A 25,961-nucleotide genomic window follows, 5' to 3' on the forward strand; every position below is an offset into this window, starting at 1 on the left:
AAGCAAGTTGACCACACACATTGCTTAGATGAGACCGTTTTCTTCGACGTAAGCAGTTTAGGTATCGTGTAGTACCGTATTTTAAAGGACTCAGCAGTGTTTAAAGATGTTAACACCTTTATTAAATGCTATTAAAGTGTTTAGTGGTAGTAATTTGTGAAATATTTTGGGTCTCCATGACTGTACTACTATATCGGGCGCCTGACTTGTCACACAGAAAACAATGTGACTGCGCTCGTGTTTGTTTTTTGGCAGGAAAATCAATTCTCAAGTCACTTTTGGAAGAATAAGTTGCTAGAGGGCTCAGAAAAGGCGTTAACTTGGCAACACTGGCGGGTCTGTTTTTTTAAGCTAACTCTCTATTTGCAGCCAATAGAAAAAAAAATGTTGAGAAATAGAATATGTAATGTAGTTGTTGTTACCAGGCAGTTTCATCCATTCAAATTATTTTATATGTAATATCCACATCGTTTTTTATGATATTATTCATTGGATATCTTGTACTATAGTGCTGGTGTGGCTTATATTGTTCTTGGTGAAAATGGTTTGGGAAAGGTAGGTCATTGGCTTGTCCCAATGGGAAAACATCAAGGAGAAGTACTATAAAGTGAAGTGTAGAGATACACATACACACACATAGCAATGCAGTGACATGTACTTACATTTACTATGGCAAACAAAACATATACTCGTAGTGACTTCCAAGTGGGTGTTGCATGAGAATTTGACAAGTAAGATTTTTTTTTTTTTGAGTCTGATGGGGTGAGTGTGACCTCACGCGTGGCCTGGTGGGTAAGTCTCTCAAAGCTCTGGTAAACACTGCAGTAATCTGAGGCCAGGCAAGAGGGAGCGATGGGAGGGAGGGAGGGAGGGGGCAGTGAAGCAAACGGAAAGGACGGAAACAAGAAAGGAAGTGCTTTTAAAGACTCCACTTTTCGCTTGATACTTTCCCTGTGAGAGCTTCCTGACTCTAACGGCATTCAAGAGGTAGCTTGAAAGATGGGAGGGGCATCATTTGTATGTTTCATGCACCTGAACTGGTTGCTAACCAATCATGGCGCCCAACTTTTTGCGCACAGGTAATTTGGAGTGTCCAATCAGACTACTATGCTTGTTTTTTCGGGATGTGGGACAAAACCGGACTAGCCTGGGAACGAAACCATCGATTTTGTAACTGTGAAGCATTCCCATGCTGCCTGATTAGAAATAGCTCTACATATTGTAATGTAAATGTTCACCATTTCCCAAATTATTTTATCACCTCCTCCCTCCCCCAAATTATTTTTTTACCCCAAAAGTAGATCATCGGGCCCCTCAGATTGTCTGTGATGTAAGATGGCCGTGGGGTCCGCCCCCCTGGCAATGCAGATGGCCAATTAGAGAGCAGCAGGAAATGCTAGTGTAATTACCCTCCATCCCTCGCATTTCCCCATCTTCTTCGACACACACAAATACACACACACATCAAGAAATGGGGGAGATTGAATGAATTAGTGAGTGCTGCAGTGACACTGCACCATGCGGGCCAGACACACACACAAAACCACACACACCGACCGGGTTGCTTGTGATCCTCTGAGCAAATGGACGCCGCATGTAATCCTCCCACCTTCTCGCTTCGCGTCAGCAACGTAATTAGGCGGTGCTTCAGGTCTCTCCCTCCATCTCTGGAAATCTACACCTTGCAGGGAGGAAGGCACACAAAAAAAATAGAACAGGAGAGAGAGAGAAAGTGGGAGAGCTCCAAAATAGCCAACCGCAACAGGTTGGATAAAGCCAGACAAAGAAGCCACGTGACAGTTGGAGAGTATGTACAATGTCTTGGAAGAAGAGAGGCTTTTTTTTGTTTGTTTTCCCATCATAACGGGCTGTTATTGTGCATGTTTTGAACGTGAAGCATAGGAAATATTCAACGGCAAAGTAATGGACGCAAATACTTGCGTGTGCTGGCCTTGGGTCGCATTTAGCTGCAGCATACAACATGCACACGCCTACCCTGACTCATAGCAGATCAGGTTACCCCTGGTCACCTCTGACCCGTAGCTACAGTGCATGGTTTAGTGGTATCATCTTAAGGCGTTACGGGCAAGGGTCAGTTAAAAAAACTTTTGCTGTGTACACTATGACAGTCAGTTGAAGACTTAAAGATTCAAGAGTCAATATGCCTAAAACCATCATTTTAAATGAGCCGTTACTAATGTATGTTTATCCCTGTAGTAATTGTTTTTCTGGAAAAGGGAAGTATTAGTATAGTCTTTTGTATTTTAACTCAACTTTATGCTGGACTTCTTGTTCATATGTAAAGTATAGTATTTTATGAAAATTAATATGCGTCTCTGATTTCTGAAAGTGCAAATCCAGCATTACTTGTCAGTGGCATGTGATACGGCTGCTACAAATACACCTATTAATTTCCACTTAGTGTTAAATTACCTTCAATGAGGAAATGCATGCAAACCTCGGATTCAGTGCATCTTTTTTTTTACAGTTTAATGTGGCTCCTCGGTTGCATAATTACATTATTAATTAGTCACAATGTTTGCCTTTGTACATGTGGAATATATCCAAAGTGATATGTCATGTGGAATAATGTATGCCAAAGTTAGTTGTTGTTTAGTTGTTGCAATTTTCTATGTTATTTTTACATCAATGTTTGACAATGTCTGACAAAATATGTCTAAAAAGCCCAGATAATAATTCCTCTTGAATCCCTTCTCTCTAATCCTATGTGTCTGTTACTAATTCCGTCAATTAAAACTGTCACTAATTAAAATGTCATCTCTCCTCAGACCACCACAAACTGGAACGTGAGGCTCGCATCTGCCGGCTGCTCAAGCACCCCAACATCGGTGAGTTAAACCCACCTGGGATTGACAGTGACATCACCAATTAGAACGTACAAAAGCCAACCTACCTCTAATGGAAACGCTAAAACGCCATGCAACGAGGAAATGACCAAATCAATCTACCCTAGTTGCTCACTTTCTCATGTCCTACTTCTTTTGTCCTCCTGTCCCCGTTTATCACCCTCACTCTATGGATTTTCATACTTCCTCTTGGTTTTGACACATTTTGGCCCTCACTCTGAAAGTTTGGACAAAAGAGGGCACAAGAAAGGGACAGATGGAGAGACGCTAGCAAAGAGAAGCAGACAGATGGAGGAAGGAGCGCGAAGATGGAGGAGTAGAAGGAATGAGCAGTCGCTCTGGTTTCTCGCCGCGGGGCCTGCCAACCTACTTGGCCGTATTATACAAATGATACAGATTTTTTTCCCATTTTTTAGTGTATTTTTTTTTAAACATACTGTAGCGATAAGCCTTGTCGTGTGGACATGAAGCGTCCACGGTGACATGGGTTGGCGTGTCTATGGAGAGTTCACACCAGTTGTAAACCCTGATCTGGCAACGCGTCTCCAATCGGAATTAGCGTGACGTTGTCAAAAAAGAACTGAAAGTTGACCCATTTTCAACCATTTTTTATACATGGTCACTTCTACCAGGTCATGTCTGCCCCTTTTTAATAATTCAACATGATTGAATGAACCATCACACATTGCAGCTCCATCAGTAAGAATTGTAGTGCCGCAAGACCTCCTGCTGCCCAGGTCATTTCCCATGTAGAGTTGCTGAAAATTCACAGTACTTTTGAGTTGGAATGAGAACCTTTTCCTTGAAAATTAGGTCCTATATGGATAAAAGAAGATGTTAAATGTCCAGATCAAATCTGGTTGTCAACACTAACTGTTTTTTACAGACTTTTGCGTGTTAACAGCATTGTTGCAGGATCAGCTTTTGTCACACTGCAAAAAAAAACATCCTGACAAGCTACACTTGTCATAAACTCACCACAACTGTCAAATCCTCCAAAATGTTCCTTCCTTTTTTTGGCACCTTGAGGATGGCTGAAGGGCATTTCTGTTAAGATAAGAAAGTTCTTCCCCTCAGAGCAATTTTTTGGATTCCACGACTCATGGAGATGCAATTGATGTCCCAGTTTGTTCTTACCTGGTCGTGAAACCTCTTCCTGACTCTTCCACACTCAGTGCAGGTGTCCTTTTAAGGGAAAATTACCCATTTTGATCATGCATCATCAGGATGCAGCCTCCCTTCAATTTGACAACGTGTCAAGAGTTGGAAAGAAATTGCGGTCGGGTAGCCACTTAACCGCCAGCTGTGCTGTCATATTAAAGAAGTACTCAATAGCTAACAGCCATTTTTTAAGGAAGAGGGGGAAAAAACTGTGTAAAAAACACTTTTTATTTGAGTAACGCACCCATGAGGAACAATGGAATATTAAATTCCTCCATTTTCTACCCTGCAGCACGAATGAGTACCCAAACATATCCCATGCAAGCCAAGTGTAAATATACAACCTTCTCACAAGAAAAACTTGAAATGTTATTTTATGTCACTGCCAAAGGCGCCCTGTAATGCTGCGTTTAGCTACAAAAATAACAAAGGACGTTATGTTCATCTGACTCAAACCCAATTGAGAATGTGTTTTCTTCTGATTTCTTACTACCAATGGGGACATGTAGTTAAATAATATGTCACAATATTGCACAAGTGACTCCTCTGAAATATGTTAAATGCAATTATTTATTCTAGAAATTGCATAACATAACCTATATAACGTGTACAAATCAACACGTGTTAACATACCTTCCCCCCTCCTTGTCTTTTTCAGTGCGACTCCATGACAGTATTTCAGAAGAGGGCTTTCATTACCTTGTCTTTGACCTGTGAGTATATTTTGAATACACACACCACCACCACACACGTTGACATTTTGTACATGCGCGTGACTACGGCTTGTTTGTGTTTGCTAAGCTTACTCTTTCCCCGCTAACTCCCCTAGGGTGACAGGAGGGGAGCTTTTTGAAGACATCGTAGCCAGAGAATACTACAGCGAGGCCGACGCCAGGTACGCAGTTCATCAATGGCGTCATTTATATTTCATGCCCGCTTTGGTTTTATAGTCTTGTAAACCCAACGTTGACGTTCACGATGACAAATGAGGCGTTTGTAGGAACCCCACCACTCCTAATATTATTTTCTGACTTTTCCTGCCACCTTTTTTTTTGACGTGACGTTTCTCACTTTCTGGAGTTTCTTCTCACGCTGTCAGGGTGGTTCGCAGCTTAGATAGTTGGTCAGACAACCAGATTAGAGCTCTTTGTGTCTTCTAGCACAGCAGGAACGAAGGTGTGGGGGGGGGGGGTTAAGAGACAATGACGCTACCTCCTACACTCTCTTACATTGGAATTAGGCCTCAGCTACACTTTTCTTGACGACCTTGCCGATGCTAACCTTTTGCAGAGACGTGACATGAACATGAGCCTGGAGCAAAGACACTCCTCGCGAGGCCTGACACTGCACACTGAGTACTCGGACGGTCATAATAAGGGGGACGGGGCCTGCTGGATAGAGTGAAAATTCTGACAAGGGATGGCGGCAATAGCGACGGCTTGCACGTTATTAGGATGTTTTCCTACATGCGTTCCTGGAGTATTGATTGTTTAAACTGCAGCGCCTGTTTTATGTCTCCCAGGGAAGAAGGCCTTGTTTGCTAAAGGCTCGTTATGCAACTTAGTGCAGAGTATGCTCTTTCTTCTTGTGTTTGGACATGATTTCATGCACATTACTGCCGCCATTAATGTAGCAAACCTATTATGTTGCATCGCGCCCACAGTGACTTGAGTGCAACATTTCCCTTCATTAATTTCTTTATCTCCCAATTGCCAACAAATGCAATGTAATGCATCCGTGTTATGAGTCGGAATCATTTATTTATTTATTTGTATTATTATTTTTTTTCATGATAGCATCTGACATGTCTATCTTTGCCTTTTTTTCTTCTTTTCTTTCCCCCACAGTCATTGCATTAGTCAGATCTTGGAGAGTGTCAATCATATCCACCAGCATGATATTGTGCACAGAGACCTCAAGGTGAGTGGCTGCCCGTTTCCGTGACAACCACACTCTGACATCCACACGCATATATACACACATACACACGCACACCTCTGCTCGTGGCCATGGCAACACACAGATGGCTCCCGGTTGCAACATCGCTGGCTTTCTATGGCTCGCCTTTTTTTTTTTTTGTGTGTATGCGTGTGTGTGTGTATGTGTCCTGCTTTTTTCTTCTTCCCCTCTCGCATCCGCCGGTTCATCCTGCATATTTGTTCTCACAGATGATGAGTCATGGCAACGTGACCAGCGTTTGTGTGTCACCTGTGGCAAGGAAAAAACAAGGACTTGGGCGCGCGCACACGCTTTTTTTTTTTTTTTTTACTGACGTGGGCGGGTGGCGGAGATATAGATGAACCCCTGAAGTTGCTAGGACAACTCGTGTGACATCACGCCACCCGCCGAGCAAGCGAGCGCTCAGGCGAGGGAGGGGCGAGCCGGGCTTCTCTCGCCAGCGTGCTGATTGACTTAAACGCCTCCTATTTTGCCTTCAACCTACTTTGGGGCTTGGTGATGATGCCACTGTGGTTTTGAAGTATATACCGTATTGATCAAATTCATATTTTGGATTTTATGTTTAAGTTCGTGTCCAAAAAACAATAAATGGCCGACTTTTTTCCCCCTCCCTTTGTTGGCGTGTAATACTATTATCTGGACGCGCTCCGCTCATCTGATTTGTTGGCCTTTTATCCTGAGTAGGCTTTTACCGCAGGCCCTTTATGTCCTCCTGGCCAAACAACGGCCATTTAGAGCGCCACCACACTCGCCGCCTATCGCTAAGTACACTTTCCATTTAGCATGCCGTCTGCGGCGCTGCCTAAATAACTCCCCGGTGGTTTCTATGGCGACGAGCTGACGTCCATATAAGGTGCTTCTGTTGCTGCTGTTGAGATTCTCAACCCACTCGTCCGCTTATGCCCACCTCCTTTCCCCCCACCCTCCCATCGCTGCGTCTTTTTGCACCTTTGCCCCCCCTCCCTCTCCCCCCGTTATACGCACATACATAACTATGATAATAAGAGTGACATGGAACATATGAAATATTTCTGGAAAAGTGCTTCCGACAGTGAGAGGCTAGCCGTCCGTCTCTCACAGATTTTTCATCTTCTGTCCTGCATTCTGCTCACCGTGTGTGTATGTGTCTGTCTGTATTCCACAGCCTGAGAACCTGTTGTTGGCCAGTAAAATGAAGGGTGCCGCAGTGAAGCTGGCAGATTTTGGACTGGCTATTGAAGTGCAGGGAGACCAGCAAGCTTGGTTCGGTGAGAAAGTACACAAATACACGTCACTCATGTTTTATTTTGGTTCATCAACTCATTGGCTAAACTAGTTTTCCTTCTAAGGAGAACAACAACAATTGTGTATAGTAATGGCTGCTTCTTGGCAATGTTTATAACAGGGAATGATTTTTATTTTATATTTAGGAAAGCTTGCCAAGTATTCATAATAATGAAAGTAAACACACTTTTGCATTGGGTTTTTACTGGTTAAAGCCTGAAAATGTCTTGTTTTGCATTGACATGTTGTGTATGTAAATATCCAATATTTATATGTTGATGTATACAGGCCTGAAGTAGTACTAATGCTTAGTTGACAGAAAACAGCATCCCCTGTTTTTAACCCACAATCAGGCAACCTCTGATCTGTATTAAGTCTTACAGCCAAAAAATTTACCTTTTTTATAGTTAGACCATTTTATTCATACGTTTCTATTGTTGCAAGCTGTTAAAAACCAAAAAGTTTGAACATCTCAAAACTTCTAACCAAAAACATGAATAAATTGAATTAATTCCTAATTTGAAAGGTTGCTGGGTAGTCATATTTGAAAATTTAGGTCATCTGATAAGGTATGTCTGTTAAACCTACTTATGTTGCAAGTGGAAATGACAAATTTCAAAGTGAAAGAAATGCAATTCAAAGTAGCTTTTTAGGTATGAAACCTGTTTTTGCTCTCTGTACTGACAGCTTTTTAAGAGACATCTTATGGCACAATGAACTACACTCGGTTAAAGTGACCTAAGTACACTATTGCTGTTAAGAAATGAAATGTCATAGGGAGTATCAACAAAATTATTTACTACATCATTGATGCCAAAAAGGTCTCCAGGATGCCCATTTATTTTTTTTTACATTTTTCTTTATTATAATAATTTTAATTAACCTCTAAAGCAAACTGGTTCATATGTGTATTTCCTCACACATTCCAGTTCATGCTCAGTTCACAGTGTCTTGGCTCGAAGCCGAATGGTGAGCATTTGGCTGACTTTTAAGCACAGGCCAGATGATTAACGGCCATTGCTTGTGACTTCTTGCCGTCATAATCTGGCTTTACATTCGATTCCGGGAGGGTCAGCATGGTCTGAACCTCCCTCTCTGCAACCAACCCCTTTCATTTAGGAGCTGTAAAATAGCCTTGATGAGTAATAAAATTATATCGCTTAATTGTGTCACCCTTTTTTTTCTCCTTTATCGGACAGGCTTTGCGGGCACGCCTGGTTATTTGTCTCCAGAAGTCCTTCGGAAGGACCCTTATGGCAAACCTGTGGACATCTGGGCTTGTGGTGAGTCATAGTTTTTATATTTACGGTAGTGGGTAGAGGTGGGGCAATATATTGCAATATTTTGTATTGGAATAGGTTAAAAATTGATATATTATGTTCAAAAAATGTCACTTAATGAATTTTTTAGTGACCTACACTAGCTTTTATTTTGTATTTCAGCTCCCCCTTTTCATTCCCTTCAAGCGTTTACAATTCACGAGGGCATTGTCACTTTTAGTTAGCAGGATAGATTTTTGTGTAAATGTCTTTTATTTATTGTGCTACTCTTTTAGAGCCATATCGATCAAGTGTCTTGAATGAAATGAAGGTACTGCATATAACAGCCATTTTTTTTATGTTTTCTGTCAGGCGTTATTCTCTATATATTGTTAGTTGGATATCCTCCATTCTGGGACGAGGATCAGCACAAGCTTTATCAACAGATCAAAGCTGGAGCCTATGATGTAAGTGTATGAGTGAAGGGGTGAATGAATGGGGTACACAGAGGGGGTGATTCAGGGTAGGCTTTTGCTATGGAGGTTTTACAATGTTTGATAGTGTCCAAATGAGATTTGGTCCAAAGCTATTGATCCAATCAGCCTCCCTGACGCATTGCAGAGGTGTGGTTGAAAAAAATATCTTTGGTGTTTAATACACTCACCCAAGTTTACATTTGAATTAGTGTTTTCTCATGGCTCACAATTTGTGACATAGCATTAGTATTTTTGTCTTTTTCTATGGAATTAGAGTCATTTTTTAACATATTTACCATTCATTTTAGTTCCCCTCCCCGGAGTGGGACACAGTGACCCCCGAAGCCAAGAACCTGATCAACCAGATGTTGACTATCAACCCAGCCAAGCGCATCACTGCCGAACAGGCTCTCAAGCACCCATGGGTCTGCGTAAGTATCTCTAAAATACTCACAAAGTCATTCATGAAAAAAAAAATATCTGAATGCTAACATAAGTCTATTTATTGCTGTATTAAAGCCGTTGTAACAGTTTCATGGATGTGTAAACTTGTGAATTCACCCCCAATCCCTCCTTCCTTCTTCTCTTGCAGCACCGCTCCACAGTGGCGTCAATGATGCACAGACAGGAAACTGTCGAGTGTCTCCGCAAGTTCAACGCTCGCCGAAAACTCAAGGTACCACCGACTCAATGAAATTTTACTTCCTATTTTTTTGCACACTTTGCAATGTCTTCATACTATTTCTGCTTTTGATTTAAATGATGACAACATATCCTTAAGTAGATGGTTAAACCAGATTGTGGAAGAAATATGCATACAAACTTCAAATCTATGGCTTAAACTCCTCATATTTGTACAAACTAATCATGTACATGTATTTTTTGGGCACCCAAGCTGTCCAAAAAACATTTTCAGTTAAAAAAAAAAGTACAAGAATACTTAAAATGCACATAAATGATACTTGTACAGGAATTTTATCAATCCTCCATCTGACATTCTGCTACAATTTGTATTCAAGTTAACTATGCAAATATAACACTCATATCTCCCACATTGTCAACCTAGCATGCATTTTAAGCTGTATTTTCTTCCCAACTTGGCTAAACTCGAAGTTCTTTCCCTGCTACCAAGGCTCCTTTTAAACAATTCCAGTGTATCCCAAAAAGAATAAATCCTATAAATCTACATTTTTCACTTTCATCATGGAAGTAAGTGTTAGAAAATAGATATCCCGGCCTATTGAAAGTCACATTTGGAAACAGAACGTAACAGTACTAAAAAATAGAAAAATCTCATGCTTTAAAATCCTCCTCCTCCTCATTTTCTTCTTCTTCTTCTTCCTCCCCCCGCAGGGAGCCATCCTCACCACCATGCTGGTGTCCAGAAACTTCTCAGGTGGGTGTTCCCTTCGCCCTCTGCTCCCCCACGCAGCACATGCAGAGCAAGGAGAGTTGGACAGAGTTGGAGTCCTCTCAACCTCCCCTTTTCCTCCTTCCTTACCACACACATACACACACTTTGAAATATGACTAGTGCAAAAACTAAAGCTAATTTAAACAAGGCAAATCCTATTAATAACTGTACATAGCCGTCACTTGTCTTTGTCCATGCTAATGTCTTTCTCCCTGTGTGTTTGTGTGAGAGTGTGTGTGTGTGTGTGTATCTTTCTTCTCGACTGCCTTTGGAGTATTTGCATGTTTGCAAAATACCCGCCACTGCCTTTTTATGTATAGTTACAGTATATAGATTTTCAGCACGGTAAAAATAAGTGTAGAATTTTTTACACTGACTGGTTTTTGGGACGTCATTCCCAGGTTTTGCTTACTTTTGTGTAGTTTATTTTATGGGTGAGCATTTCGATCCAAGGCCTAGGGATCCATGGGGGGTGCAACTTTTTAGGGTTTTAGTTCATTTTGTATAAATGGGCTTTAATCAGCATCCACCCCGTGGCCTCCTAGGCCCCCCCTTGTGATCGAAAGGTCTCATTTGCATAGCTCCTCCCAACTGTAGCATTTCTCGTTCAATAGTGGGCCGGCAGCATACCAACTCTGCTGCTGCCGCCTCCTCCACTGCCTCACTGGCTCAGGAAGGTACGTCCCAGAAGACACGCCCATCCACTTCCTCTTTACACTCACACACGCACACTTCTTTTCCGTCCATGGTGCTGAGGGGCAAAAGCGGGCCTCCCTTACGCTTGCATTTTCATGACAACACATCTGCTTGGGCACACATTGAACTCATCTACATAGAGTGCATTTTAAATGATTAGAATGTGTGGAAAAACCTCATTTCAGTCATTCAGTTCAAAAAGCCATTTTTTTTTTGATAATTGCCATATGCTGATCTATCTTAAAATACAGCATACATATATTAAACTTAAAAGTGATTAATGATTCCCATCTAAAAATAGGTAGAATTAGTTTAATGTGTATTAAATATGCATAGCATGTTATAGTTAAAGTCTGAATTAAAATTAAATGTCGTAAATGTGTGCATATTTGCACAAGAAATAAACTAGTAAATATGCATCACTAGTACAAAGTACTACTGATAACACCAATTATTAATTTACTATTTTGGCAACTTTTTACCAAGTACTTTTCCCTTCATTAGTATTTGTATGACTTTCTTCCAACACTCCAATTTGAGATGTAGCTTTATATTATGTAACATATTTGAGCCCATCTGGCCAAATGTTATATTTGTGATGCCTTAAAAGGGTCCTTTAACTATTTAATGTAACTCTCTTAAACACTTAGATTCCTGCAAAATCACATTCAAATAATTCTATTGATTACAATTAATTCATCTCTAGGGCATATTTCTTTTCCCTCTACATTAACACCTCACCCTTCCAATCAGCCTCGACCTCCTCACCCCTTGCCCAAAAGCAATTCCACCACGCCCATTCCATCTCCCCCTGAAAACAAAAAATGACGATCCATGTCGCCACATCCAACAAGGTTGACACCCTCCGAGCAGGGGATGAGGAGGGGCGATGTATCCTTGGGGCGGGGAACTGACACTGCAGGGGGCCGGCAAGAGCTGGGTTGGCGTGCTGCCATCGTCGGACCTGGGACTGTCGGGGAGGGAAAACATACGGATGTTAGGAAAGGAGCGGGAGACAACTTATATGGAAGGTGGGCTTCCATATAATTCTCTCGCCCCTTTTTCTGTTATCTGTTTTAATACTTACCAGGTATCTTTAATTTAGGGCTGAACGATGGGAAAAAAGTATTTGTTCAAATGTCTTCTATACTTTACACTGTAGTTTTTTTATTCCTTTGTTTTAAACTAAACTTATGCAGCCTTTGAACGTCAAATTCATTATGACTAAGCTGCGCCATTGCACAATACTCTCGTCTTCTTTGTGCAGCAGCAATCATACGGCACGCAGTAAATAAAATCCGAATTTGTATTTTTTTTAATTTTTTTACCCCTTTCTCCATAATGACGCCATTTACCCGGCAGCCAGTGGCAGTAGCTCTGTCCAGTCTTATTTTTTTCGTGTTTTTCAGCATGTTTTACATGAAAAATTAGAGGGAACGTTGACATGCACCTGCTTATCATACTGGTGTGCCCCCACCATTCTGGTAAAGTTAAAAAAAAATATATATTTTTTTTTATTTTAACTTTAGCTGTGTCGTAAAAAAGGGAGGATAATTTATCATTATCAGACTATATGAAAAATGAAATCATATTTTCTTTAATTGGTAGTTTTTGATGGCAATACTATACTTCGCTCAGCCCTATTCCTGTCTTTTGTGTGATACAAAATGGAATCCATTCTGTTGAGCTGGCAAGTAATAAAATCAGATAACTTTACATCCGTCGGGGTGGGACTCGGCTGAAGGTCGGCGATTCCGATGGTGGCTCCATTCGATTTCAGCTTAGGACAGTGTAGAGCACAGCAGGTTTTCCGTCCCTTAACTCTGCCACGCTGGAGAGTCCGCTTTGCTCTACACTGTGTGGGAGTCAGACTGCATGCAGAGGTGGATTAAAACATGTCAAGAGGGAGGCAGGTGTGGCTTTTGGGAATGTCTGAGTGGTGCGCTGAGATGACGGCGGGTGCTTGTGAAGGTTTGATTGTCAGCTGTGTGGAGCCCTTTAAAGGTTTGCGGGCTCTCTGGACCAAGTTGCCTGTTTTGTAAGTTTTTTTTTTCTGTTTTCCTCCTCCTCCATCTTTTAAAGTATGACATCAGCTCTCCATTGTTTAGCTCTTGTATTTCCTTCCCGGCGGATGGTATCATGACTGCAATATCACTGATACTGTAGCTACTTCCTCGCAACACGTATTTTCCGACTGTAGTCAAGGGTGTGACAGCTTGAGCATCATGTTGCCTTTAGTATTTCGCTTCAATGCCACAAGCATTGTGTCCTTTTTTTACATTTTTTTTTTGCCTGAATGCTATGAGTGTGTATTGTGTTTCATGCAGGAGGATGTTTTTTTGCCTTGCTGCATGACTTTTTACAAATACAGTGGAACCTCTAAACTCGAACACAATTCCAACAAATTATGTACTTTTTTTTTTACACTTTAACAACCTTTTAAAGTGGCTAAAGCAATTGTTTTCGTCTCCAAAAATCATGTTAGGCTTTATAGTGTATTTAAAATACATATTTTAGGTGGGCTTGTTGCTAGGACATGTATTTAGTTTTGAATTTTGTAGTGATTTTGTGAGAATAATGAAATTTCCAGATTTTGAAGTTTTTTGATGGATTTTCATACAATATTTTCTGTAAAAAAATTACCCCGTTTTACTCAATTGGTATGAAAATTATGTTCTTACTCTTTAGTGACAAGCAAAATGCCCCCCACCCTCTATGGCAGATGACACATTGTAACCTGTGTGTATCGACTGGGTGCCATTCAGAAAACAGACTATAATAGATTATGTTGTCATAACAAATAGAATCACTTTAACTTCCTGAATTAGTGCTATTTTCAGGACGAGCTATTTGGAGGTTCCATGTATTTTATCAAATGTTCTCAGAAGGCGTCTCTGCCGCTCTCTAAATCCATCACTTCCACCTTTTGGCCACCATCTATGACGACCTTCCCTAAAACGTGGTAAGAGGAACAGGGTGACTTTAGTGAGCGTATGAGTACGACATTCCAACGAATCAAATCATGGGATTTGTGATTCGGGTGAACAGTCATTTTTTTTTGTTGATTTTTGTTTTGTTTTGTATGCTGCATGGCAGAAGTGAAGGTTTCATCTCATTTTCTGAACCGCTTTATCCTCATTAGGCTCTCGTAGGGGTGCTGGAGCCCATCCCAGAAGTGAAGGTTAATTTATTTGAAGACAGTAAAAGGCTTGTTTTTTTTAAGAGCTGAAAGTACCAAAAGCATGATTATTTTCGATTTATTTTTTGGTCACCTGTGTTCTTTCTGTGTCTGAGCCCCTCCCTCTTCCCCACTTTTCCCCACTGGAAGGTAAGAAAACGCAAAATTGTTTTTTTTCTTTGTATGTCATAAGATCGTGTCGATTGAAAGGCAACCGGGGCCCTTTAAGAGAAATCAATGATTATGCATTAAGACATCTTACGGCTCCTTTTAGTTGGGGTCCTTTCTTCCTTCCTTCCAGACAGGAAATGGATTTAGGAAGTTTACTTTGCGCTCAGGTTTCTTCTCATATCCCCAGGTGGTGATGAATGGATTATGATGGGAATGGGTTTAGCAGAGGTTAGCCAAGTGTAAAACCGGTAGCGGGAAAAAAAACAACAACATGGTGGACATGATTCTTTGGTTCATATAGGTTGACATCATCCCCATGTTTGGTGTCTTTACACTTCCCGATGAGCAGAGTTGAGAGTACACTTTCATTTCCATATGTTAAACTCAATTTTCTGCCCATTTCTCTCCCTTTCAATCCTCCTTTTTGTCCCCTTTTCTCCTTTTCACAGCATGCAAAAGTTTACTCAACAAGAAATCGGACTCTGCTAAGGTAAGATTGTCATTTTTTAATTTTTATTTATTTACCCTTAATATATATTCACTGATTCAATGAATTTGATCTTCTGTTTAAGTCCACTTTTTTAAAGCATACTCTTGAAGTGTTTCATATTCTGAGACAGCATTTCTTTTGTTCCTTTCCACCTACATCTGTCCATTCTCTTCATTTTTTTTAAATTCCTATTTGCGTCTCTCTTTTCCAAGAAATGAGTCTAGCATTTAGCATCATTCTCTCCTCCTACCTAGTGCTCTTCCTCCCCCCTCGGGTCCCTCCACAGTTAAGTGGTAGAAGCATAGAGAGTTATTGAGGCAGTAAAAAGGATGATCTAAAGGCCATTTTGTGGCACTCACCCTCTCATTTGCCCCGTTAGCTCTCAAAAGCTCACGAGTCTCCACTAACATTAGCCCCATTTCCCGAAAGGCGTATGATTCTAATGTGTGTGTGTTCACTCTGAGTGTTTGCATTCTTGCCCCAGCCTTCCACCAACAACAGTAAGAACAGTATAGTGAGTGCCATCAATGCCCTGAAAGACACCAACATGGCCACCAACGCTCAGATGGTACAGTAGGCCCGCCGCAGTGTTGGTCCTTGCATTTTACGCCCCACCCCCTAACCCGTAGTAGCTTTTTTTCATGGCGCCATGGTCCTTGTCTTGTGACTTTTTGTCGTCCTTGTTCATCTGGGTGCTCGGACGTTTGGTCGCCTGTCTTTTGGTTCCTTTTGGTCGCCGGTCAAATTTTGACAGAGAGTTTACTGTTGAAACAATTATATTCATGAGAGAGAGTTTAATATCTAAGTACTGTTGAAAACAGTAAATATTTAGATATTAAACTCTCATGAATATAATTTTGAGAGCTGCTCTCAACAGTACTTAGATATTAAACAGTACTAACATATTAAACAGTGCTTAGATCTTAAACCATACTTACATATTAAACAGTACTTACATATTAAACAGTACTTGGATATTAAACAGTACTTAGATATTAAACTTCTGTCTTAGATATTAAACTCTCTCTAATGAATATAATTTTGAGAGCTGGTTTCAACAGTAAACTCTCTGTCACCATTTGACCGGCAACCAAAAGGGACCAAAAGACCGGCGACCAAACTTCCAGCCACTGTTCACCCGCCATCCAGAAGGTTTTGCGTCCTCCCCTAATGAGGTGCACGTGTGTTTGCTGAAGTCGAAATTTTAGATGTTTAAGGCCACTACTTGCTGTTTTTTTTATTTTTAGTGCGTTTTTTCACAGCAGTCAAGTGTAACGAGGTATGTAATGAATGAAAGTGTAGTGCAAGGGAAGGTCACTTTAATCTCGAGCGGGCACCAGCAAAAATCGGGAGTGGGGGTAGCGACCAGATGTTAAAAAGGCCTCTGTCGGCATGTATCCAACATGGCAGTTTCGATGGGTACCGTGCTGAAGACTGCCTGTTTTTATTCCATATGATTAGACAGGCGCTTGCTCTGGGAACCTAGTTAGGATTTTAGGATGTCTGCTGGTCTATTTTCATCTCCCTTTAAAGAGCATTTAAAACCAATCACTTTGCTTCAATGCTGGCGTCATTTAAATGTCAAGATGCACATATTCACCTCCTTTAGATGTCAAATAGGCATGGCCTCTCAGATGACGTGTCCGAAGAGAACGAGAATCTGGCTACTTTTATTTTTGTGCTTTGCAGTGTGAGCCAAATCAATATATTTGATTGTAAAGCCCATTGCGTCCAACTTGATGTACGGCACTCTGGCTATCATTTGCTATCCTTCTCCTTGCGTTCCTTCTTTCAGTAACCTGCAAAACCTGACTGTTGTGTTTCTGCGTTGTGGTGGCATGTTGTGATTTTTTTAGAAGTCTAGCACGCATTGCATCGTGTTGCTTACATAGAAATCCAAATTTCTTCTGCTTAGGTTTAGTCCAGTTCTTATTAACCTATGGAGGATTTTCTTATATGGTACATTTAGACTAAACTGTTCAGCTCAGTTGGAAACAATACCATGCACAAAACCCAAAGAGAAAAATGGCCAAGTCACCCAATTTTTTTTAAGACATCAATGCATAGTTATTGGAATAGAGAACGTTGTCAATTCCAATTAAGGTGTGTAAGCCAAAAGACTTGATTTTGGACAGAATTAAAATTTTGGCAAACAGTCCACCTCTTGGAATCAATTGTCAACAATAATCCTTACATCTTATTAGCAAAATGTGTTATTGGTTTGTCTTCACTGGGCAGAGCAACTTAGTAGAAATGTATCAAGAGTCACAAATATCACCCAAATTGACTGTTTTGCTTTTTCAACCACAGGAATCTCAAAGCACGGTGGTGCACAACCCTCCAGATGGCGTCAAGGTGAGATGCGTGCATGCATTTGTCCATTTTAAGTAAACACCAACATGTTTTTCCTGTTACTATTTGCAGTAATGCTCAAACTTTTCTATCGTTACAGGGATCGACTGAGAGCAATGCCACCAACGATGAGGAAGAAATGAAAGGTGGGCAATGTCAACTTCTTTATACTTTTTGACCCTATTTATGTCCTCTCCCATCCAATGAGGCGTGGTTCTTTGGGGCGACAGGTGTGTGAAGACGAGCTCTTGACTGTGTGTTTGTACATGTTGTGCGTGTGGGTGAAATTGCGTGTATGCACTTGCGTTTGTGTGTGTATGTTTGTGTGCATTCTAGCGGACAGCTCAGCGCTGAGTCTGTGCAGCGCCACCGAGGAGATGCCCCCACTTCTGCCCTCACCTCAAGGCTCACCTGCCAGTAAGTTTTTGTTTGAACTGGAGGCCTTGCGGTGAAGCTAACAACTTAGCCAAATCCCCCAATATCCCTTGCCAGCACTCTCACTTTCCTCCCGACCCCCCCAAAACTCCCACCTCAGCTTTTTCCTCTGGTCACCAAACAGTGATGTGTTTACACCCTCACTTTGACCCCCCCGTAGATGTTGTGTTGAGGGTTCCCACTGCTTTTGGCACCATGGATTTATCAATTGACAACACAAATATATCTTGGCTTTAATCTAACATACTTATGCTATTTGTTATTTGCGTTAACTATTAATCTTCTAGTTGAGGCCCAATTCACTGCAACGGTGTCATGGGTGTTCCCAAATAGTGTCATTAAATGTCATTTTTGACCAACTGTTGCTACTTTAAAGTTATATTTCCCAACCAAAAAAACAATTTTAAAACTAACTTGTTTTAAGCTCTTCCAGAATAGTCATTACACTCAACTATGGCGTACACTTGTAAGAAGATTACATTCAGCTGTGTGTGGCATACACTCATAACACAAAGCAATTGCTACCAAGGCCAATGTGGGAACCCTGAAGTGTGTGTATGTGTGTGTGCGTGAGAGTGAGTTGTGTGTGTGTGTGTGGTGTTTTGTGTGATCACTGCATTTTCCCCTCTTGTTCCTAATGTGACAGTTCCAGCTGGACGATATCCTTGCTGCCCTTGCAACCACGTGTGCCAGAAAACTTTTCTTGTTCTCCCTCTGGAATTCTGTTGCTGGTTTTTATGGTGGAAAATATTCTTTCCATATTAGGGTTTTTTTTGTTTTGTTTAGATTTGTTCGTACAGAAAGATGTTTTCAAATCGCTTTGGTGCAGGTTTGTTTGGTGGCAGACTTGAAATGTCAAAATGGCCATCTGTATTTTTTTTAATCTTCAGTTCAGTTATGTTGAATGGAGCTGCTGCCACTCACAACTTTGTGCAAGCCATTGGGTACAAGTGCCGTTTAATTCAGGAATTTATAGGCAAACGTCCATTGGTTCCCAATTGAGAGTTGAATAGAAATGACCTTATAGTCTGCATTATTTATAAATTGCATGGCGTAGTAGAGGAAAAAGTTATTGCAGCACTTAACAATGCTGATTAAAATTCCCTCTTTCCTTAATATGGAAGAATAGGTTGCTAAAATGTCGGTTTGCATTGTCTGTGACTTGGTCTTTTGCACTTTGAGAGCTCCATGTTTATTTTTCACCCTTCCCCAAAGGTGCACTATTTGCCTTGTGTCCTCTCTCCTCAGAGGACGCTGTTTTGTCATCATAAGCATTTAGAGTAGAGGGCGTGAGGCCAGCTGTTATCATTTGCACTGCGTTCTAATCAGAGCTATTCTCATCTCGCTTCTAGCCTCCATCTTGACATTGTTGTTCTTTTAATTCACTATTGGAAACTAATTGAGATTTGAACTCAACATTTAAGAAGAAAAATGACTTTCAATTCCTATTTTGTCACCCAAAAAATCATCAACGACTTCATCATCTTGATTTTTGACAACCAATTGAAAATGGAAAAAAGGACTGACTTTTCTTTACACTTGCTTGGTTCTAACACATTTTGGTTGGCTTTAACTGCATGAGATTTCATATTGTTTTCTCAACCTTTTGTCAAGTGTCCACACCCCCCCTCTCGTTGTGTCAGTGTGTTGACCAGCCATTGTATGTTTCAGTACCACCGCATGATGTAAAGCGCATGGCTTGGAACAGCACGGGTAACGGCGACTGCGCTCAGTCCTGTCCACCTTCCACCGCCAGCAGCGCTGCTCCTGTAGGGGGCATCAACTCTGCCGCTGCTAAATGCAACGTTAAGCAGAGTAAGAACATCTCAGACACTAACTGTCCCCCTGCTTGCCCACTACGGCTAAATCTCCCCCTTCTGCTTGCAACTTTCTGCTTTAAAATGACTGCCCGACCAAAGCATACCTTTTACGTCTTTTTTTTTCATTTAAGTGCTCAAGCCTGCACAAATTCTACTGTTAAACTTACCTGGGCTTGAATCTCTAGATCCTAATTTTAACTGTTGCTTGAAACCATGCCGTAACTAACCCTAACCCTTCTTAATCAATCAAAATTGCCTTAAAATCTGGATTTAAAACTAATTAACTCCTCATAAATTGCTTCAAATCCCTCAATAACTTTTGCAAAAATGTTTAAAGCATGCAATTGTTTTAAAAAAGATAACATTCAGTGTTATTGTGGAACTAATGACTCCAACGTCTGACTAAGGCTAGATTCACAGACCTTAGGTCTTGATATTTTCATATTTTTTTCCTTTTCTGTGGCTGTTCAGACTTTTTCATTTTCTCTACATAACAACTAAACTAACAAACATTTTTAAGAGGAATCCCAACCGTTTAGATTGCAGTCATTTTCCGAAAACCACAAAAACAGATAACATTCGAAAAATGTTCGTCGCTTTTAGCCTGTTCAGAACATTGTAGAACGAATCAGTCCAGCCAATCAGAAGCCGGAATTATTGCTGCAGTGGTGTGAATGTAACCAAAGAGGAGGGTTCTTCTATAGTTGTGTTGGTACTCAATCCATGACTCTGCCAGTGTTGAGGCCTGCTGACAATTTCCAGATGGACGTGACAAAGAGTGAGAGTGTTCCGAGGTGTCGCCTGTTGTTGCTTGACTCACTTGCTTTGGTTTTTGTAACGAGGAGCAAAGTGTTGGACCTTGATAGCGTTTGTTATCGCCCATTGGCATTTGTGACCTGTTCTCTGTGTGCTATGTCCTCCTCAGCCCGCAAACAGGAGATCATCAAGATCACCGAGCAACTCATTGAAGCCATCAACAATGGAGTCTTTGAAGATTACACGTGAGTCGCCCGCTTTCCAAGCTCGACTTGGCCTCCGTCTAGGCCCAGGGGTAGGGAATCTATGGCTCGGGAGCCACATGTGCCTCTTGGTATGGGTGCATCTGGCTCTTTTTGCTAACCTGTGAGCTAAAATATGGAAATTGCTGGTGACAAAACTGAGATATTACTTCTAGAACTGCTTTAATCTTCATTATTTTTTGCAGTAGACTCTCCTCTCATTGATTGGCAACAGCATAAGAATCTTTTTAAAAAATAGTAATTTTTTCCACTTTAAAAGTGGTGAAATTACAAAAAAAAATTGAAAAGGCACTCGTTTACATGTATGTATTTTGACTTTTAAATTGGTAGTATGGCTTAACATTTCAAGTTTTCGTTTCTTTGACAGGAGGATTTGTGACCCTGGGCTCACTTCCTTTGAGCCAGAGGCTTTGGGTAACCTGGTGGAGGGCATGGACTTTCACAAGTTCTACTTTGAAAACTGTGAGTATAGACAAGACACTTTCAAATTCCAACTCTGGCTAAAAAAAGGCTCCGATTTGAGACTTAAAGACCAATCCCTGAATCTGAACACTTTAACAGCATAGGCCTGAGTTGAAATACTAACCCTAGTTAGAAACACTTGTTTTTCAGCCTACAATTAAATCTTTCTAAACCTACTAATTGAAAATAACTACCCTGGTTAAAAAACCCAACCCTGACTATTAACACCTCTTCATAGTTCTAAAAATACTTCATTGAAACCATTTTGAAACCCTTCTGTAGTCCTAACAGCATATATCTCAAGCTTGAAACACTTATTTAAATTTTCCCAACACAATATTACTTTAAACCCCTAATTTGTTGACATTACACTCATCATATCTTTTCGATGAAAGACTAACTAAAAAGACTTAATTCCTAACCTTATTAAATGCTAACTCAGACTTGAACCTTAATTGGAAAGTGCAACCGTGGCTACTTTGAAGGCACTAATCCTGCATTTAACCTTACTTTGAAAGCCTAATCCTGACTAGTTGTAACTAACGCTACTTTGCTCAGCCATGTCAAAGGGTTGCTTCTTGTTTATTGGTGCAGACCGTGTATCTAAACCCCGTCTTTTCCGCCCCACGTAGTGTTGAGCAAGAACGACAAACCGGTGCACACCACTCTGCTCAACCCGCACGTGCACCTGATCGGCGAGGACGCGGCGTGCATCGCGTACATCCGCCTCACGCAGTTCGTAGACTCGGGCGGCCGCCCACGCTCCAGCCAATCGGAGGAGACTCGCGTCTGGCACCGCCGCGACGGCAAGTGGCTCAACGTTCACTTCCACTGCTCGGGAGCGCCCGCCGCGCCACTACAGTGATCAGGTACGTCATCAAGAATCCAGATCATCATTTTGAAAAGGTACGAACCCAAAAAAAATGACAACCAACTCTAAAAACCTTAGTTTTTACAAACTATACTTTTCAAATCTTGACTAAAAGTCATTATAATTTTAAAAAGACAGGCAACATTTAGTAAAAAAACTAGAATCGTATTTTCACAGCAATAAGGCGCACCACATTTTAAGGCGCACTGCACTATAAGGCGCACCCCATTATAAAGCGCACCCTCAATGAATGACACATTTATGACATTCATCTATGACATATTCATACATTTTAACAAGTATGAATATGTCATAGATGAATGTCATAAATGTGTCTGGCCTGTGAGGACGAACTTGTGGAGAAGCACTATACAATTTCGTCATACGCTGCTGAGGGTATGATGACTACTAGGCTTTTTGTCAAGTCAATGATGACGACAATGCCTATGTCTGATTTTCATTTTTCATTTTTCATTTTCATTTTAATTTGTTTTCCATATATAAAGTACATTGGATTATAAGGCACTCTGTCTATTTTGGAGAAAATGTAAGACTTTTAAGTGGGCCTTAAAATGTCATCAAATTCAAGGTATGTTGTTTTTACCTGAATTTTTTAGGGTCTGTAGACTTTGACTTTTAGCGACGTTTTGTTTATTCTATTGCTCTCCATAGAACTTAACTTTAAATTTTTCGTATAGCTTTAGTTTAAAATTTTAAGATTTTCCAATGACCTTGCTACTTGAGATTTATTTAATTTTTCAATTCAAAAAGTCTATGCCAGCTAAAATAAATGGCTTTGGGAAACACTGAAAGAAAACATGAGAACCCTGTGGTCCACCCACAGCAAAAATACGAGTTTGACACTCATTGGAAACCTCCCAATATCGAAAAACCTCCCTCCCATTCTGGAAGAACCCAAAGTGACTTGACGTCCCTGTGGTCTTTCTCCCCCCCCTCAGTGGTCCTGAGCCTCCACTCTGCCGGTGGAGGCCTTTTGGGGGGCAGTTTTTTTCCGGCGAGCGTGTTTCGGGGGCCACTCCCCCCCGCGTGGATCGGCTAGCACCGTGCGCCCGGCCGGGCCAGACGGCGTCCCCGTCCACCAACCAACCCCGTCTCTCCTTTGACCCCCCGCCGCCGGGGGGGCGCCGGCCGAGCACAAGACAACGCCCGGCCCCCCCTGCCGCCCGCCCGCCCGCCGCCACCGCCCCCCCTCTCCCCCCACGTGGGATGTGATGCATGCATCTTGGCGCCCGCCTGATCGCGGAGGGTGCGTCTTTACCCTCTCGCGCCTCCCCTCGGCGGCCGGATGAGGCGTCGCGGGGGAGGAGGCGACTTACACTTGTGACAGTTTATGAGTATGAGTTATGAATATACTGTGTAAATTATGACTTAGATGTTCCAGAAAAAAAAAAACACCAAAACCCCAGCAAGCATTTATATCTTGTCTGTGCGATAAGGGAAGAAGCGCCGATTTGTTGTTGGCTTTTGTCGCGGCATGAGAATGCGCCCCCCACCCCAAACCTCCCGATTCGCCATTTTGCGCTAAGAAAGAAAAAGAAAAATGGGGGGAAACGTGCGGAAGGGAAGAAAAACCAAGCGGGTGATGACGAACTTGATATCATGAAGCACCAAAGTGTAGAACTTTAGGCTTTTTAATGCTATTATTTTAGTGAGCTTTCTCTCTCCGGCCGGCTCTTTGGAAAACTCTTGATTTCAGCTTGTGTTGTGTTTTTAGCGTCCTGTGACGAGCTTTTTTTTAGTTTTTTGCTTTTCCCCTCCTTTCTTTTTCTTTGTTTAATCCCACCCTGCTTCTTTTAAAAAGCGCTTTTTAGAAGGGGGGAAAAATTGAAAAAAATAAGGGATTTTTATCGTAAATTAAACAAAAAAATACAACTAAAACCTTTCCCTGCGCACGTCCTGTCCTGTCTTGACCGTATTTCCCAAGTGGAAGGGACGTCACATCACTAAGAAACGGGCTGCCTGGCGTAAGGCCTTTTTTGCATGTTTGCCCTGCCCTTCCTTCATCTTCCCGTCCATTTTCCCCCTTTCTCCCCGACCTTGTCGGCGTCTTGTTTGTTCCTCCTCACTGTGTAAATACAGTGCGTGTATAGCTGTATGTAGAAACGTGTAATATATGTACATGCATCTTCAATTGTTCCTTCAGGAGTTTCCAGGTTACTTTTATTTTATTTTTTTCCCCATTTTCCGGCCATGACTTTCAAAACCATCATATCACATGCACGCCTGGTGCTGTGTTACATATCCACCCCATCATTTGGTGTGATTTGTACCCCTCCCCTACCCACTGTTGCAACCTCTACTTGCTTCATATGTTGTGATCCCCAACCCGCTCACCATTTTTTTGACCTACACTTAACCCCTCTTTTGTGTGATTTGAACCCATGATGTCCCCCCCCCCCCCCAACCTCTGACATCATGTTATTTGATCTTGCTCTTGTCGCAAAATCGCCCCCCCCCCCAAAAAAAAAACTCATTTTGTAGCCTAATCAGCATCAACACACAACGTTATTATGGATATTGTGTGACCCACGCAACAATTTTGTGCGGCTTTCGTGGCCTCAAATGTCTCGTTACAGTCCGTTTTGCTGCCCGCAGTCTATGTTGTGCTTAATGTTTGGATGTCAACGTCCTCAAATCAGTCAGAAATCCACTTTTTTGTTATTTTTTTATTTTTTTTCGGGGGTAATTTGCCGAGTTGCCAAGCTGGAGTTCTGCACGTGACCCACACAGCAAATAAGGCGAGGGAAGGAGGGATCGCGACATACGCACAAGTGCACGGATTTGATTACGATAGTGAATCTGCCCCCCTGGTGGTTTTAAAAAGAATTGTGCCTGCTCAGTGATGGGGGGGTGGGGTTCTCCAAAAGGAGAGGAAAGGTGAAAGCAAGGAGTACTAGTTATTATTATGCATGTTTCAGTTACGCATTTCTACCATGTACCTACCTGAATGAGGATGGAGATCTACTAGTGTTAATATTATTATTATGACGATGACGATACTTGCATCTTTTGAGATTTTCTCCACCTCGAATGTTGACTAGGTGACATGAAAAATTTAACTTTTTTTTTTTAATTATTATTCAAAACTTTAAAAAAAACAAAAAACCGAAAGGGGGGAAAAAGGGATTGTGGAGCCGTCGCTTGGTATGAGGCCCTTGATGTTTTTCCCCCCCTGTGTTGTTTATGGTATGATATTTGGGCTGCGCTTTTTCCCCCCACCCACCCTCTCTCAGACACCTTTACCTTACCTTATCTTACCTTACCCAGCCTTCATGCGGACGCTGGAGTTTACTTTTTTTTTTTTTGCATGATCATGATGTACAATGAAATAACAATCATTTGAATTGACGACTATAAGGTGTTTGTCTGAGTGTTAGTTGGTCTTCATCCTTAGCTTTGTTATTATTCAGACTTGAATCTTGAAAGTATTTAATAAAAATACTATTTCAGCACCTCGCTCCAGGCCCGCCCACCTCATTTTGCGCCAAACTAAATTATTTATTTAGTATTTGACATACATTTTTTTTCAATCCTATTGACTTCAATAGGGTGTAACTTGCGGCTCATAGGCTGAATCTACCTTATGAGAAATTGTATTGCTTTGTGCAAAAATACCCTTAAAAACAATAGTTTTAGCAGTAGTATTAGTATTAGTGTCACAGTTGAATGCAGAAAATGCATCTGGATTAACAAAATCAAATCCCAAAAAAATCAGTGAAGCACTAAAAAATTAGATAAAATGATATTGACAGTACTTGCTATTTAAATCAATGGCCTCCCTTAAAAAAACTGTTGTTAGACACTAACAAATTGCAGCTCTTCTGACACCCCCTGACAGAGGTCACAGTTTCCCCCATCTAATTTGACCTCCATACTTGTCTGTCATCCCGTTAAACCCAACTAATCCCGGTAATTACCCCCACCAGGCCTGGACCACTCAACAGTTTATTCGCACTCGTCACTTCCCTTGACGGATCTTGACTAATACCCGATGTCTTCTTTTTCAAAAAGGTGTTATTTATGACGTTGGTCCACAGGATGTAGGAC

The 25,961-nt window shown here is 41.4% G+C and overlaps 1 protein-coding gene across 12 annotated transcripts in view; it reads left to right on the forward strand.

Annotated features, from left to right (window-relative positions):
• LOC144211195 (calcium/calmodulin-dependent protein kinase type II subunit gamma) overlaps positions 1-25,366 on the forward strand; it is a 30,018-nt gene extending 4,652 nt beyond the window's left edge. Inside the window, exons 3-23 of one of the 12 annotated variants that reach the window (XM_077738209.1) lie at positions 2,790-2,849; positions 4,687-4,741; positions 4,858-4,923; positions 5,876-5,948; positions 7,132-7,234; positions 8,450-8,533; positions 8,882-8,976; positions 9,294-9,416; positions 9,578-9,661; positions 10,339-10,381; positions 11,014-11,076; positions 14,894-14,934; positions 15,419-15,502; positions 17,245-17,289; positions 17,387-17,432; positions 17,623-17,703; positions 19,393-19,536; positions 20,467-20,542; positions 20,928-21,022; positions 21,655-21,891; positions 22,853-25,366. In XM_077738209.1, the coding sequence (XP_077594335.1) occupies positions 2,790-2,849; positions 4,687-4,741; positions 4,858-4,923; positions 5,876-5,948; positions 7,132-7,234; positions 8,450-8,533; positions 8,882-8,976; positions 9,294-9,416; positions 9,578-9,661; positions 10,339-10,381; positions 11,014-11,076; positions 14,894-14,934; positions 15,419-15,502; positions 17,245-17,289; positions 17,387-17,432; positions 17,623-17,703; positions 19,393-19,536; positions 20,467-20,542; positions 20,928-21,022; positions 21,655-21,887 (1,694 nt within the window). In that variant the 3' untranslated portion in view covers positions 21,888-21,891; positions 22,853-25,366. The remainder of the gene's footprint in view (positions 1-2,789; positions 2,850-4,686; positions 4,742-4,857; positions 4,924-5,875; positions 5,949-7,131; positions 7,235-8,449; positions 8,534-8,881; positions 8,977-9,293; positions 9,417-9,577; positions 9,662-10,338; positions 10,382-11,013; positions 11,077-14,893; positions 14,935-15,418; positions 15,503-17,244; positions 17,290-17,386; positions 17,433-17,622; positions 17,704-19,392; positions 19,537-20,466; positions 20,543-20,927; positions 21,023-21,654; positions 21,892-22,852) is intronic. The other 11 variants (XM_077738213.1, XM_077738211.1, XM_077738212.1 and 8 more) reach the window with 11 other exon arrangements.
• Positions 25,367-25,961: the final 595 nt, after the last annotated feature.

The sequence above is a fragment of the Stigmatopora nigra genome, chromosome 18 (genome assembly GCF_051989575.1).
Source record: "Stigmatopora nigra isolate UIUO_SnigA chromosome 18, RoL_Snig_1.1, whole genome shotgun sequence".
Classification (NCBI taxonomy): domain Eukaryota; kingdom Metazoa; phylum Chordata; class Actinopteri; order Syngnathiformes; family Syngnathidae; genus Stigmatopora; species Stigmatopora nigra.